General features: G+C 43.5%; 1 protein-coding gene across 1 annotated transcript in view; it reads right to left on the bottom strand.

The window, feature by feature from the left end:
* rasal1 (RAS protein activator like 1) overlaps positions 1-16,818 on the bottom strand; it is a gene marked incomplete at both ends in the record, with an annotated part of 75,385 nt that overhangs the window by 36,319 nt on the left and 22,248 nt on the right. The window contains one exon of the mRNA XM_084307745.1: positions 16,141-16,270. Within this exon, the coding sequence (XP_084163871.1) occupies positions 16,141-16,270 (130 nt within the window). The remainder of the gene's footprint in view (positions 1-16,140; positions 16,271-16,818) is intronic.

The raw sequence follows: 16,818 nt of genomic DNA, 5'->3' as shown, positions 1-16,818 counted from the left end.
CGAAGGTCCGCAGTCTGGTTCGGGGGATGGAGAGCTGACCAGTGTCCATGGATCGCAGGGACCGTGACTGAGTGTAGGGGTGGAGGAGGTCAGTGAGGTACTGAGGTGCCAGAGCGTGAAGGGATTTGTAGGTGGGCAGGAGGGTTTTGTAGGTGATGCAGGATTTGATGGGGAGCCAGTGGAGGTGGATGAGGGTGGGGGTGATGTGCTGCCAGGGTTTGGTGCGGGTTAGAACCCTGGCAGCTGAATTTTGAACATACTGGAGCCTGTCCAGGGTTTTGCTTGGGACCCCGGACAGGACCCCGTTGCAGTAGTCCAAGCGGGAGGTTACAAAGGCGTGGATGAGGGTCTCAGCTGTGGAGTCGGAAAGTGATGGTTGGAGTCTGGAGATGTTTCTGAGGTGGAAGAAGGCGGATTTGGTGACGGAACTGACATGGGCTTGATAGGAAAGGGTGGAGCCCAGGATAACGCCCAGGTTGCGGACCTTTGGGTATGGGCAGATGGAGCAGCCGTCTATGTTGAGGGTGAGATCCCCAACCTTCCGGAGCAGGGCCTTGGGTGCCACAACCATGAGCTCAGTTTTATTGTTGTTGAGTTTGAGAAGATTAGATGACATCCAGGTTTTTATTTCATGAAGGCAGTTGATAAGGGAGTGTGGGGGGAGATGGGTGGATGGTTTGGTGGAGAGGTAGAGTTGTGTGTCGTCGGCGTAGGAGTGGAAGCTGATGGCCATACCCTACTAGCTCTGGAGACTAGCTCTGCTAGCACACATAGCCTACTGTGTACAGACGGTTTCAAACTGTATTTTAAATGAGAAAGCAAACCAAATAAGAGAAAGAGATAAGAGAAAGAGAAAAATTTATCTCAATTTGGTCAGTATTGTCATTTGGACAAGCAAAGCCATTACTTTAAGTTGCAGGCAAGAAAGACAAGTCTGTCCACTGTCTCTGTTTTAAAGCTGCCCTGTTGCAGGTCACAATAGAAAATAAAGAAATATATATATTATTATCGATTTATCGACCACGTTTCATATCGACGAGGAAAAATATATTGCGATAATTATCATTATCGTTTTATTGCCCACCCCTAACACAGCATCACACACACAGCCCTGTGTTTGCACAAGCAAGCCAGCTCTACAAAAATGCCATCTCATTGCATATGGGTGGTCCTTGACTTGTGTGTCTCTGTTTTTAAAATAACAAGAAAAACATGACAGCTTACTCATAAACATTTTCCTTTTCCACCTAGAGGGTTCACTGACTAGAGTGTTTCTGACAACATTTTAAGCGAGAAATAGGATATGCAATTGCTGGATCCTAATTGATATTTGATCTGCAACTGCAACTCCAACCTTCCCGACTCACTTTTCACTGTTGCGTAAAAGGCAGTGCGTGAAACACAAGCGCTTTACAACTTATGCCTCACATTCACTCACACACCGACGGCGATGGTGACCATGCAAGGTGCCAACCTGCTCATCAGGAGCAGTTAGGGGTTAAGTTTCGACACACTGCCAGGGAGGAGCTGGAATCGAACCGGGAATCTTGTTGTTACGTTCCAGCATGTGGCTGTTTGTACTTTTGTGTCTTCCCCCTTCTCTCTCACTCTCTCTCACTCCACCTGCTACTCTGATCCAGGTTCCTGTCAATCATCAAGACACTAATTGGAAACCAGCCAGTCATCCCAGCCATCAATCAAAGCATTAAAGCCCATGTGGCACTGTTTCTCCCCTTCCTTTTTGTCTCTGGTTTTGCTGTTGGTTAAATGTTATGTGACTTAGTTAACCAACTCTGTAAAAGTGTATGCGTGTTCGGAATTGGAGCAGGTAAGGGGCCCAATACATGTGGGCTACACGTAGTAGTATTAGTATTGTCTAGACACACTAGGTAAGGAGTGATGCCACTCATTGTATGTTTTGGACATATGTTTGGTTAGTTAGTGTAGGTAGTGAGCAGTAGTTTTTATTTGACCTTTGTGTTTATGTATAGGTAGATAGGTATATTCCTTACTGAGTTAGTTTAGTTTTGTTTTACTCAGTTCATTCCTTTGGCATCATTCAAGCTCAAGGTCGAAAAGTACCTAGCGGAAAAAATCTAATCTACGAATTCCAATCTGGCTTCAGAACATCCCACTCCACTGACACATGCCTTCTCTATTTAAACAACCACATCAAACAAGAGGTGGATGCGGGCAAATACTGCGGCATGGTCATGCTGGACCTACAAAAGGCCTTCGACACTGTCAATCACTCCATTCTGATTGACAACCTAAAAGCTATTGGTTTTGATAGTTTATCAGTGAGCTGGATGCAATCCTACCTTGAGGGGAGAGAACAGATGGTGGAGGTAAACGGTACTCTATCCCCCCCCCTCACAGTGAGCTATGGTGTTCCACAAGGAAGCATACTAGGACCGCTACTGTTCCTAATTTATGCAAATGACATGTCGTCAGCTTGTGACTGCAACTTGTTCTTGTTCGCGGACGACTCAGCCCTGCTGGTCTCTGACAAGAACAAGTTACAGGTATAAAAGGTTAAGAAGGGATGATGCTGTAAACATGTTCAGGAATGATCTTTTGAATGAGGAATGGAAGGGGGTCTATGTAGAAGACGTCAATGCTGCTTACAATACTTTTTTGGATATCTATCGGACACTTTACGATAGGCACTGGCCAATGGTTCAACATAAACAAAGAAGTAATGACAATAGAAAACCATGGATAACAAAGGGGTTAGAGCAGGGGTAGGCAACCCTAGGCACGTGTGCCTGCATAGGCACGCGGGGGCATTTGCATAGGCACAGGGGGCAGCAGTTAAAAAAAAAAAAAAAAATTTAATAAATTATTAATTTAAATTATAGTGAAATATTTTGCACTGTTGTCACATTTATCTTGTTGAAATCCTCCCACAGGTTCTTTTTACTACCACATATTTAATTGAGACCCTTTATTTGTTTATTATTTCAATTTAGCTGGAAATACATTGCTACATCATTCAGTAACATTGGCAGAGCCTTATAACAAAAACATTATTACGGTCACCATTGTGACCAGTGGGATTAATCAACACATTTTATTATTTATTTTTCTATTTCATTGAACATTGCACATGTTAAAAGCAATTTTTTTTACTCAAAATGTGAGTATTACCAAGTCAACTTGTGTTCTTAAAACAATGACAATAAACATAGTTTTATTAGGTTGAAATAATGTGGTTGTGTACTTATTTTTCTGTTAACTTATTATGGATTGAAAACTGAAAACCTTAATGCACAGTAACTGAACTCAATATTTTTAAGTTTGGTAACTTATTATTATAATTTTTTTTACAGTGTAGTCTTGCGATCAATCAAAACTTATTTACACGATATACCTCACATTCACCCTCCATTCACATCCTGGTGTTCTCCTGGTGTTCTCCATTAGGCCTGTAGGTGGAGCTATGACAGCACACGTACAGTACACACACCGATGTGTGATGTGTCCAAAAATGAATGGGCAAATGTGAGTGAAATGGTCGCACTGTATGCAGCTGTTTGTCTGCATTGCATTCCCCCCCCCCCCCCAACTTTTTATTTAGGTTTGATACAACCATCATAATAATATAATATATTATATATATATATTATAATATATATAATAATATAACAATAACAATAATGGTGTAATAATGTAAAAATTATCATTAAAAATACCTGATTATGAGAAGAAAAAAAATTACGATGCATGGAATATTGTTGAGGCACACTAGTTACAACTATATTTCAAACAGGCACTCCATGTCAAAAAGGTTGCTGACCCCTGGGTTAGAGAATGCATGTAAAAAGAAAAACAAACTGTATAGAGATTTTATCAAATGTAGAAAAAAGGCTGCTGAAACTAAATACAAAGTGTATAAGAATAAGTTAGTATTCATTATGAGACGGGCCAAGAAAGATTATTACAATAGATTGTTAGGCGAAAATAAAAATAATATAAAGGGCACATGGGACATTCTAAATAAGGTAATGGGAAATAAATCTGCGTCCATAAAAATGCCTAGCCATTTCATTAGTAATAATAAGACTATAAAAAACATGAATGAGGTGGTTAATGAATTCAACTCTTTTTTTGTGAATGTGGGGCCAAATTTGGCAGATGCCATTCAAAAACACGATGAACCATTACAGGAAGGATGGAGAGGAGATAGTAAAGTACTGCAGTCTATGTTTTTAGGAAATGTCAGTGAAGCAGAAATCATGTCCATTGTATTAAAGTCAAAGAATAAGACATCCATTGACAGTGATGGGATAGATATGATTATAGTGAAGAAGACAATTGATTGTATAATCAAACCTCTCTGTTATATTTGTAATCTTTCTTTTCAGACAGGTATTTTTCCAGACAGGATGAAGGTAGCAAAAGTGATCCCACTTTACAAAGTAGGAGATAAGCACAGCTTCACTAACTATAGACCAGTGTCATTGCTCTCACAGTTCTCGAAAGTGCTTGAAAAACTGTTTTCGCATAAGTTAGATGGTTTTGTGGAAAAGAATAAACTGCTGAGCGAAAGCCAGTATGGCTTTAGGCAAAACAGATCAACAGCGACTGCCTTAATGAATATTATTGAAGAAATAACAACAGCAACAGATAAAAGGAAATTAACAATAGGGGTGTTTATTGATTTAAAAAAGGCATTTGATACCTTAGATCATAATATTCTAATTTCCAAATTACGTTCATATGGTGTGAGAGGAATGGTTCTTGAATGGTTGAGTAGTTATCTCCACAATAGGCAACAATATGTGCAGTTGGCAGATGTCAAATCTGAGCTCATGAAGATTGAATGTGGGGTACCGCAAGGTTCGGTTTTGGGGCCCAAACTCTTTCTTTTATATATTAATGATATTTGTGATGTTTCAAAACTATTACAGTTTGTCTTGTTTGCTGATGATACAAATTTTTTTTGTTCTGGAAATAATTTAAAGGAACTAGCTGAATATATTGTGTATGAAATGACAAAGCTAAAGAAATGGTTTGATGTAAATAAGCTATCACTGAATCTGAAAAAAACTAAATTTATGATTTTTGGCAATCGAAAACTAGATGAAAATATAGTACTGACCATAGATGGAGCTGATATAGAGAGAGTTAATGAATTTCGTTTTCTTGGTGTGATTATGGATGATAAATTAACATGGAAATCGCACATAGCACACGTTAAAAAAAAGATGTCCAAGAGTATTTTTGTTATGAATAAAGTAAAGGATGTGTTAGAGTATGAGGCAATGAGAACACTCTACTGCTCACTCATCTCACCTTATATCAGTTATTGTGTTGAAGTATGGGGGAATACTTATGGGACAAATATAAAACCATTATATATACTACAGAAGAGGGCTGTACGAATCACACATAAAGTGAGTTATCGAGAACACACAAATATATTATTTATTAAATCTAGAATAATTAAACTTGAAGACATGGTTAAGTTTCAAACAATGTTAATTATGTTTAGGGCAAGAAATAATACACTGCCAGAAAAACTACAAAATCTTTTTCATTTAGAAAGTGAGTTTAGTAGGAGAAAATACAATTTTAAACATCAGTTTGCACGTACCACACTTAAACAGATGTGTCCTTCAGTTATTGGTGTAAAGTTATGGAATTCTCTCCATAGCGAGCTTAAGGGATGTAACAGTGTTTATCAATTCAAAAAAATGTATAAAAAAAAAATATTTAGTCAGTATGAAAATCTAAATGTGATCTGAATAGTGAGATCGTTTTTTTCTCTTCTCTTTCTTTTCTTTTTTATTCTTTATCATTATTATTATTATTTAAATTTTTCTTGTTTAACTGTGGATTGTGTTTCTTTTATAATGGTATAAATGATTATTTGTGTAAATAAGGTTATACGCCGACCATTAAGAAAATACATGTTAGTTTAGGAATAAGGGGCAGGTAATTATAAGATTTATTCTTCTTCCTGCTCCTTTTGTCCATGGAATGGCTATTTATGATTTTTTAATGAAGAAACTATGATTGTATTATTCCATGTGGCAAATAAAAACTCTGAACTGAACTGAACTGAACTGAAAAAACCCTCAGCTCAGAACTCGGCAGAATCTGCACCTGGCTCGCTGATCAAAAACTATCATTACACCTGGGTAAAACAGAGTCTATTCTCTTCGGATCAAATAACAAACTCAGCAAGACCGACGGCTTCTCAGTTACAGTGGGTGACAATATTGTCACAAGGAAAGATAAAATTACATACTTAGAGGCAAATATTTCCTGTGACAAAATGGCATCCAAGGTAATAAAAAAAGTCAACCAACGAACTAAATTCTTGTACCGGATCTCCTCTCTGGTAAACAAGAATACCCTGAAGACTCTGGCAGGAGCACTCATTCAAGGGTACTACGATTATGCTTGCACCTCATGGTACCAAAGCACCTCAAAGGCGCTAAAAACAAGATTACAAACATCACAAAACAAAGTGGTCAGACTACTACTTGACCTTACTCCTAGAACCCACCTCACCCCTGCCCACTTTGACTACCTAAGATGGCTTAGAGTAGACGACAGAGTACAGCAACTTGCAATGGGCCTGGTCTACAAGATACACTATACGACTAAGGTACCCATGTACATGTCAAAATACTTCCCAAAGGTCAGTGAATACCACGACCACAACACCAGAGGAAGCTCAACAAATCATGTTAAACCCAGATTCGGCTCAAACAAGGGACTAAACACGTTTCGCAATTATGCCACATCAATGTGGAACACCCTACCCAAAGCTGTAAAGGAATGTGAATCACTACCCACATTCATAACCGCTCTAAAAGAGCACCTACGGGAGGCTGCAATTCGAAACTGGCCACCGTAAATGTCCAAACCCCCCCACCCCCTCCTAATAGACAATCTCCTCCCCACCGTATGTATATATTCTCTCCCCACCGTATGTATATTTCTCTCCCGCCCACCCACCCCCTCCTAATGTACAGTCTCCTCCCCATCATATGTATATACTCTGTCAGGATCTATGGGTAACAGTACTGTATATTTGCATATCATATATGTCACAAATGTAACAGTACTATATACCTGTATGTCATGTATGTCCCTATGCCATAAATGTCATGTATGTTGTGTATGTCATAAATGTCACTATGAATTGAAAATGGGGGACCCTGATGTAAACAAGACAAACGTCTTTTTCTGGTCTGCATCCCCTTAACAATTGTATGTATTGAGCCGTACTGTATTGTACCCATTCTGCAATCTGTTAAATAAAGTTTTTCATTCATTCATTCATTCATTCATTCATTCATTCGTTCTCCTTCCCCCCTCGTCCCCCCCCCTCCCTTCCCCTTGGTTGTCTCCCAAATGCACCATTTTCATTGTATATAAGTTTAGGTGTTTGTTTGTATACACCAGTGGAGGCTGCTGACCAAATTTTTAGGTGAAGCACAAATTATTATATTATATTATATATTAAATTATATTTTTTAAACATCCCCAACGCTGCAACACCCCCATTCCTCCCAGGTGTCAGGCTCCTCATTCGCTTCCATTCATTTTGGGGACCATGTTTAAATATCATACTTCTGAAGTATAAACAAACTATATTGCTGTGACGATTTCAATAACACAGACCATTCTGAGTCAAAGGTATGCAAAACTGTACATTGGAATATCTAACATGTATTTACCACCTTCCTCTGCACAAGGCCACAGATGGGTTTTATGTAACACAAGGACAATGAATGAATGAATGAATGAATGAATGAATGAATGAATGAATGAATGAATGAATGAATGAATGAATGAATGAATGAATGAATGAATGAATGAATGAATGAATGAGAGAGAGAGCAGCCAAGAAAGCACTGACGAAAATGTGGTATAGAGTAGAAGCACTGACGAGGGAACAATAGTGAGATAGTGGGTGGGATACAGGAAATGGAGAGAATCACACATAGGCTGAGGCTACAAGACGAGAAGTTTGAGTCAAAATGGGAGAAGTGGGAAGAGTATATGAAAAAAAGAAACGACATCACAGGAGAGTGAAAGGGAGACAAGAAGAAAAATCGAAACGAAAATAAACTATGAAGGTACCAAAGAACCCATGGTACTTTTTTTTGTATTTTTTATTGTTTATCTCTTTTCTTTGTTTTTGTTTTGTTTTGTTTTTTCCTTTTCCCCTTTAGTGAATTTATTTTAGGTCAACTCGTCATTCGATTTTGATATAATTTTTTCTACTATCAGCTATATCTTTTAGTTCTTATCTATCGAATTGTATTGTACTGTCGTTTATAATTTTGACCGCCAATTGTATTGTTGTATGTGGATGTTTTGTTTGTAAATCAAAAAACTGAAAATAAAAATTTAAGTATAAAAAAAAAAGAATGAGAGAGCGAGACAGAGAGAGACCACGGCGGGTTTATATTATATTATATATTATATAACAAGTATACTATAATCACAGGTGTATTATGGTGCAGTGCAGGGTCCATGTGTGTGGCTTGTGTCCAATAACAATAGTCCATGTATCTTTTGTGTGTGCGTGTGTTTAAGACTGTGGTCTTTGAGAATGAGAATGTTCTATTTCGTAATGGATCTCGCTCAGCATCACACTTGCACTGTACTTCACTTCGTGCACGAGCACTGAATAAAAGATTCCACCATGTACCTTTACATCCCAACATTCGTCTGGCCACACCCCCATCCGCTTACCTTCATAAGCAGGTGTGTGGCCACCTACTCGCCTTCTTCTTCGCTTTCACCACAAGGAAGTGCCTTCGGTAGATCCCCACTTGACGAGGTTGTTAGTTGAAGAAAGTTGAGACGTGTTTACATTGTGCTTATTTTTTTCTTCTCTCATAAATATTCGATAGAAAAATCTAAGTCATAATGTCTACTTCGGAGAGTCGCAGAGCCACTCTCCACCAGCGGTTCTCCATTTCCGCCTCCGTCGTGCGTGTTGCCTCTCTTGTGGTTGACAGCCACGCCCGGTAGGCGTCCGATGGGTAGTTTGCCTCTCCAAGGAGCTGGTGCACCGGTGCCGTCGCCTCTGCGATGGCCTGGTCATAGCTCTGGTTCCTCTGCTTCCGGGGAATCGTCCGCTGTTGAGCGGCCGGTTCCTTTGGTTCCGGAGGATTTGAGACGCAAACTTTTTGCGTCTGCTCGCTCCCGTCGCAAGATGGTGGCTTGCAGACGCGAACGGCCTGGGTTTGGTGAGTTGCTGGAGCCCAGTGAGGATGCGTCGGTCTCTACCTGCCCGATGGAGACAGAGGATTACATGGTAGAGGCAGACGGGTTCTTATTTGAAGGCCCGGTAGAGACGAGTATCCCGCCCGTCCAGGTAACACTGGAGGGGGGTGAAATGTCTCCTTGGGGCGCCTTGTTTGAGGATGTCGGGGAAGACCCTCGGACTCGTCGGCAGGATGCCCTACTATCAGCCACATCAGAAGGTGGCTCCTTGACCAGTCGAAGCCTGCTGCATGTGAGGGATGCGGGCTCGGTGGAGGAAAGTCTGCAGGGGGAACTGCAGGCTTTGTTTCCCGAGCTTATGGCGGTGGCGGCCGCTGCAAACGGCGTGCCGCAGCCACTGCCTGCTCCTGTCCCTGATGATCTAATAGGTCATCTCTGGCAACGTCGCCCGGTGAGAGGGGTGGACGTTGTCTACCCATTTTTCCCCTCAATGGGGGCCTATGTTCGTCGGGGCCAGGTGGTATCCCACATCATGGGCCTCACCCCCGCCTACGTACCAGTTACGCGGGTGGTGGGTTTGGTCGACGGTATGAGAGAGGGCGTGCCACGGCTTGATAGGCCGATGGCCGCGCTCCTCTGTCCGGAGGTGGTGTGGGAGCCGTTATGCAAGCCGGTTCTTCAAGGAAAATCGGCAAGGCGGTTGGCGTACTGGAGCGACCAGTCATTTATCGCCGGAACACAATCTTTAGCCGCTGCGTCTAACATCGCACAGCTGGCAAGATTCGTGTCCGGGGTATTGACGGGCGGCATGGAGCTGGGTGATGAACAACATGACCAGCTCACCCAGGCGGCAGGAGCTATCCTGCATCTGACTCAGCTGCAAGCCATAGCCGCTGGGAAAATGCGCGCCCTGGCGACTCTGAACCAGCGCCACCTTTGGCTGGAGCAGGCCCGTGTACCGGAGAAGAAGAGAGGTCCTCTTCTAACGGCCACCCTCTCCGATGCTGGACTGTTCTGGACGGCCCTGCAATTGATGACCTCAACGTGCAGAGAAATGGCAGAGGAGCGATCCGTGCTCCAACCCCATTTTCCCCCTCCCGACATCGCCGGTGGAGTCAGACAGCTACCACGTCGTCGAGCTTCCTCCGCCGTGGCTGCTACTGCCTCCACCGCCACTGCTGGCCCATCGAAGAAGGCCAGGAGGAGAGACGGCGCCGCTGCTGCAGCCGGCCCATCTGCGCCTGGAGGAGACGGTAGGGACCGACGTGACCAGCCACCGATTGTCTACCGTCCCTCCGGGGCTTCCCGGGGTGGCAAATCCTGAGCGGCTCGAGGTGGCAGGCGCCGCTAGGCCCAGTGACTTTTTTCCCCTGTGGTCCCCTCTGTTAATTCCCTCCCCGGCCTCTCATATGATTTGAATTTGTTCGAAAATAAAAAGTCCCCTCTAAAGGGGGACTGTATTTTTTGTTAAACTGTGTGTTTCTTCACCAAAACATATGATGAGGTTGCAAAGTGTGAATCTTCACTAGTATACATTGATAGAAGGGTTGCGTTCGTGTTATGAGCTTAAGCAAGGTCTGCAGCCTACACTCGGTTATAGAAGGGTTTCTACCTCGGCCTGACACTCCACATGCAGGTAGAGGCTGGTTGTATGGTCTGTTGCTTACACAAGAAGTAATGTTGAGCTACAACACTGTTGTGTTAGTTGCAGTAATGCTCGTATACACACGTTCCACAGCCCAGCCGTTCACTCTCTATCAGTGTTTTTCTATGTACAACATGGAATGCGGGTGTAGGATTCACACACACACGCGACTTGGTTTTGTTGTAAACCCTGTTCACAGTTAGCTGTGGGTAGCGTGCATTGTATTAGCTTGCGCTATTTCATTAGCATTCTACCAAAGGTTTCATATGCTACAGTTGTTATTGTGTGTAGGGGGAAGGGTTTGTGAGGGGGTGCCGAATAAACCCCTCCTTCCCACTTCTGATTGGTCAGGTTTTTTTTTCTCATCTCCTGTTAGGCCAGTCGGGGCCAAGCCGTTAGGCGCCTTGGCTGGGAGGGGGGGGGGGAAGGGTTGCCCTGACTCTGCTCCTATTAAAAACAGGCGTTGAGTGTTGGGTTTCCCCCCGTCATGGCATACGTCACTACACACGTTGCTATGACGATGGCTTCCGTGAGTTAGATCTTTACGTACGATCTGTTGTGTCAAAGTGTCGGGATAGAGCGTAGGACTTACGGGTCCACTACGCTCGATTTTATGTGTAACTTGAGTCAGTTGGTCACATGACTCGTAGTTACCATGGCTTTTTCATTCTTTGACTCACGTGGGAAGGCTCTCTGGGGAATTTCGGTCTAAATCCTCTGTGAGAGGGGTGACTGGATGTGAAAATGTAAACAGTTTTTACCCTCGGCTGTGTAGAATGGGATTCATGTCTGTTGGTGCTTCCTTCTTTTTTAATAAAAAGAGTTGGAGTATAGGAAGCGCCACACCCCTCTTGTCGTTTCCCCTGGGCGCCTTGGGGATTCACTGAAAGGTCTAAATAGCCTGTTCATTGATGTGGTTGTGTCCCGACGCACGCTTAGTGCTAGCTCGGGGTGTTCTGTTAAGGATCATGCGGGTAGCTAGTACGCCTTGGTTGCTTGTGGTTAAAACAGCGTTTTTATAAAGCAACTGGGATGGAGGTTTTTTCCTCTTCCGACAACCTGTTATTGGTTCTCGACGGATTCTTGTTCATATCTGGGGGATGATAACGGAATGGATCTGAACATATGTGGAGGGGTCTCACGCCCTTGGGGTGGGCCACCGAGCGCGGTTCGCACCGGCCGTCTGGGTGGCGCCCTCTTTTCATGTTTTAGATCAACACGCATATCTGCCCCTTCTCCTGGAGTAGGCATGTCGGCGTGGTTAGGGCACGGGACTGGTTCTGGTCGCGCTGGTCCAGGTCAGTTAACCTGTTTGTCCGCCGGGGATGCAGATCTGCTGTTCTGGTACCCTGAGGGACTTGGGCTTTTTTTCGGGGGGAAAAAATGCCGGGTCGGCCTGGGGTGTCACAAGGTTAGGCGTTATAGAGACCCTTGTTGGGTACTCTTTTGTACCTGGCACTATCATAAGGGGCTGGTTCTCTTTTTCTTCGCTCCTCTCTCACGCATGGCGGAGGGAGGGCTGTCGGGGTGGTCTTCTGGACCTCCTCTAGTAACCCTGTGTGCGTCCCGAGCCGCCGGGTCCAGTCCGAAGTAAAGTTTCGTTGATACCGTAGACCTGGGATAACCCTTTTTTCTTGAGGGGTTATAGGAACAACCACCGCATATGGTAACGACAGGGTGGTTGGTTCCCTGGTGTGTTGGAGCAGAGTCAACTCCCGGGTTACCCGGTTGAGTGTGCCCCTGCACGTTCATGACGTCTGCCAATCATGTCAGCCTTCTCTGCCTCAACCCCTCTGGGTGGGTTTTTTTTAACGGTGGCTTTGTCGTGGTGAACAACAACGCCAGCATACGCCCCTTCCGCCGCGGCGGCTGTTTTCAGCTGACTCCTTTGGCGCCTGTCTCGTCCGCAGTGCTCCAAGCTCAGGTTACAGCCTGTTGCCTGGTTTCCCCGGTGCGCTGCCTGCTTCCGTTGGTTGACCTTTTTTATGTGCTTACGGCCATGCTGACTGCCTGTTCTGCAGGGTCAGTGTGCCAGGCGGTGTGCTATTGGGGGGAAAGGGCCCGCTCTTGGAGGGGCCTTATCCGAATACGCTGGCGATGTGGGGGGCGGTGTCACTAAGTGACCATCTGGTGGGCTCTTGATGCCTGGTGTCATTGACCTCTCCGGGCCCCCGTTTTCCAGGGGATCCAGTCCCTTCAGTGGGTCTGGGTCTTCCTTCGCGCTCCGCTGCTACGGCCTTGCCACGGGGTTAGGTTTGCTCTTGACCCCGTGATTCTGGGGGCAGTAACGAAGTTGTTCCTTCCGTTCGTTCCCGGGTGGCATGCGGGTTGTGCGTGTGTGTGGTCGTGGGGTCAAGCCACGGTCTGCTCACCCTGTGCGTTGAGTTGCTTGAGTGCCTCTTCGCACAGTTGGATCCGTCTCCCTCCCATAAACCTCCAATAGGGAGGGTATCCTCCATTAGGGGGGGTCGGGGGGGCTCGGTCCTCCCCGATCTGATGGTTGTGGGGGGCCTCAGCGGGGTACATTTGTCGGGCTATGGCTCTCGCTCAGCCTCCCTTGTGCAAGTGTGATGCTGAGCGAGATCCATTACGAAATAGAACGTTAGGTTATGGCTATAACCGAGTTCTATGAGTAATGGTGACGCTCAGCATCAGACGCCGCTGCGGCCCTTGATCTCGCCTTGTGGTGAAAGCTTGGGAAGGAGGCGAGTAGGTGGCCACACACCTGCTTATGAAGGTAAGCGGATGGGGGTGTGGCCAGACGAATGTTGGGATGTAAAGGTACATGGTGGAATTTTTTATTCAGTGCTCGTGCACGAAGTGAAGTACAGTGCAAGTGTGATGCTGAGCGTCACCATTACTCATAGAACTCGGTTATAGCCATAACCTAACGTTATAGTTCTTCTTTCTACACATGAATGAATGAATGAATGAATGAATGAATGAATGAATGAATGAATGAATGAATGAATGAAAACTTTATTTAACAGATTGCAGAATGGGTACAATACAGTACGGCTCAATACACACAATTGTTAAGGGGATGCAGACCAGAGAAAGACTTTCGTCTTGTTTACATCAATTCAGTGCCACATACACACAGTCCTCATATCCCTCCTAGTTACACACAGTCATCATTATCCCTCCCATACAATACGCACAACACAACAGACTAACTCGTCTTGCTCAATACTTGTTTATGAGTTTTAAGAGACAGCACTGTAATCTCTCTCAACCAAAGCTCTACTAGTTAACAAAGATCTCCACCTTGCTATCTGAAACACTGACACCATTATAAACCTAATAATATCAACCTGATAATATTGAAACATTATCAATATAACGTTAGCTACCAACTTTAGCAGGGCTCCTAATAACACAAGATACATTTCACTATGAATTGAAAATGGGGGACCCTGATGTAAACAAGACGAAAGTCTTTATCTGGTCTGCATCTCCTTAATAATTATGTGTATTGAGCCGTACTGTATATTGTACCCATTCTGCAATCTGTTAAATAAAGTTTTCATTCATTCATGCCTTTTGAAAAGTGACATGGTCGATGTAGGAGTTATGATGCGGTTTCAATTCGGTTACAGTAACGTTACACAAACTGACATTCTAAAGCCAAGAAGACACGACTTACCCATAAAGACGGTATCTCGATCGATCTCATCTATCGTTGAATAGTGCAGCTTCTCCATGTGACGAGTCCGACTCGAGCCGCGTGCATTAATCCCATGGAAAATGTAAACAATAGTGCATCGCGAGCCAGCTTGTTGCATCAAATTGGTGTTTGGCTTTTGTCTCCCGAGTGAAGTTAGAACTACTACACTTCGGCTGCGTCCAGGCTAAGCACTGCAGGCTTTCGTTTTACAACGACTGAGATAAAAAAAAATATATATCATCAAACGATGCACAATGGAGAGGCATTGTTGTTATTGATATCATCTTCATCAATGCCATCAGCCCTGTTTAGACATTCACAAGACTTGCGTAACGTTAGCTAGCAAGCAAGCTAGTCGACAATATCGCCTTCCTCCATTGCAACGCTATCTACAGTACTAGAGAATTCAAAGTGCCCGTGAGGCGATGACGTTGTTGTTGTTGTCACGTTTAGCTTTTATCGCAGGTGTATATATATATCATCAAACGATGCACAATAAGTTCATGAACAATAACAAAACACTCCACCCTGGGCCTGATAGCTGCGGTGGTAGCCCTTTATCTACGTTAGCTCCAACAAGTTATCTTCTTAAAATTAAACTGAGATAAAAATTATTTTGTAAACAAGCTCGCTGCAGAGCCGCAGCACGGCACAAGAGAAACCATTATCTGATTGGGCCACAAGGTTGTCAATCATGCTAGCTGCAGAGCCGCAGAGCAGCAAAAGATAAACCATTAGCTGATTGGATAACAAGGCTGTCAATCATTCAATCCCCCATTCAATGGCAAGAGTTAAACTGCACAGACCGTGCTTAGATGACATTAATAGCCTATTTTGATTGGCTATTATTTATTATTTATTTAAATTGGGTCAACCTGTGCAGATATTCTGCACGAATATTACTCAGAGCTGTCAATTTTGGCAATTTTTGAAGAAAAAAAAATGCACTGGCATTTTTTACAGAGGAAAACGTTTCTAATAAAAAAAATTTAATTATAATAATTAGAAAATAATATATATATATATATATATATATATATATATATATATATATATATATATATATATATATATATATATATATATATATATATATATGTGTGTAAATTAATAATAATTATGAATTATGAGTGAATTTGTATTTCACGTGTTGTCATAGAGAAACCTCCACTGGTATACACTGTGTATATAAAACACAATATATTACTTTCTTTCACCTAAACGTGTTGTGGGCATTGCTTTATTTTTCCTTTGGTTCATTTATCACAAATTACAACACAATCATCCTTTGTTATTCACCCCTTCCCCTTGACATACTGGGGTTGTAACACTTGTGATTACCAGACGACCGCTCTACCTCCTGCCACTGTTGCCCCTCTAGTGTGACAGGCAACATGGCATGGCTAGGATACTGGTAAATGGAGAAGCACCATTAGGTAACCTCTCTGCCACTTCTTGGTGATTCTGTGGCTCACTGCTTATCCTTTTCACATTATTTCTGCATTGCATGTGGCTCAACGATGTTTGATGATGATGTCTGCCTGCCCTCTTCAACAGGTGGTCCCAGAGAAAAAACTCTTTCCTGTGCATTCGTAATTAAACTGATGACAACTGAAGCATTCCTTCTTACCTGGCTTCTATGATGCGACAGCGCAGGCGGACCCTCTTGGAATCTCTCAGCAGCTCCAGACCCAGGTGTATCTCCCCCTGGACCTCCTCATCTGGGTCCACCCTGGTCAGATTCACCCAGCTATCGAGCCCTGGCCAAACCACAAAATACAGTAGTAGATACAGTACAGTACAGAAACGGCAAATGATAAAAGCTGTGGAGTGTACAATAGTAGTTGATTATATTGTTAACACTGCCTATTTTTATTTGTACTTCTCCACTGTACTATAATTCTATGACCTGTATCATGTCTCCTACTACCTGTACCTCCCCTCCACCATACTGCTATGATGCCTGAATTTCCCCAAGGGTATCAATAAAGGAATATCTTATCTTGGCTCTGGAGAAAAGATGACAAATATGGATACTTAAGAATGTGGCACAGTAAAGAATGCTGATGCTTTAACACTTTGGATGCCAGCGACGACATAACTCGTTTTATCAGCCCCCCCCCGGTGAGTGCCAACGACGACAAATGTTGTTTTATTTTTTTATTAGCGATCTGAATTCATATTTCATCAACCGAGTCTCCCGTTGGTACAGCAACCCCTCCAGGAGCTCAGATGGGAAAAAAGCGCCCCCTATCGTCTATCCCTGTGTAACTACAGGTCAGTCGATTAGACTGACCTGGGATCTGTA

Source organism: Notolepis coatsorum (assembly GCF_963971535.1).
Source record: "Notolepis coatsorum genome assembly, chromosome: 1".
Lineage (NCBI taxonomy): Eukaryota > Metazoa > Chordata > Actinopteri > Aulopiformes > Paralepididae > Notolepis > Notolepis coatsorum.
The sequence above is the reverse complement of the archived record's forward strand: the minus strand, read 5'-3'. Positions and strand labels throughout refer to the sequence as shown.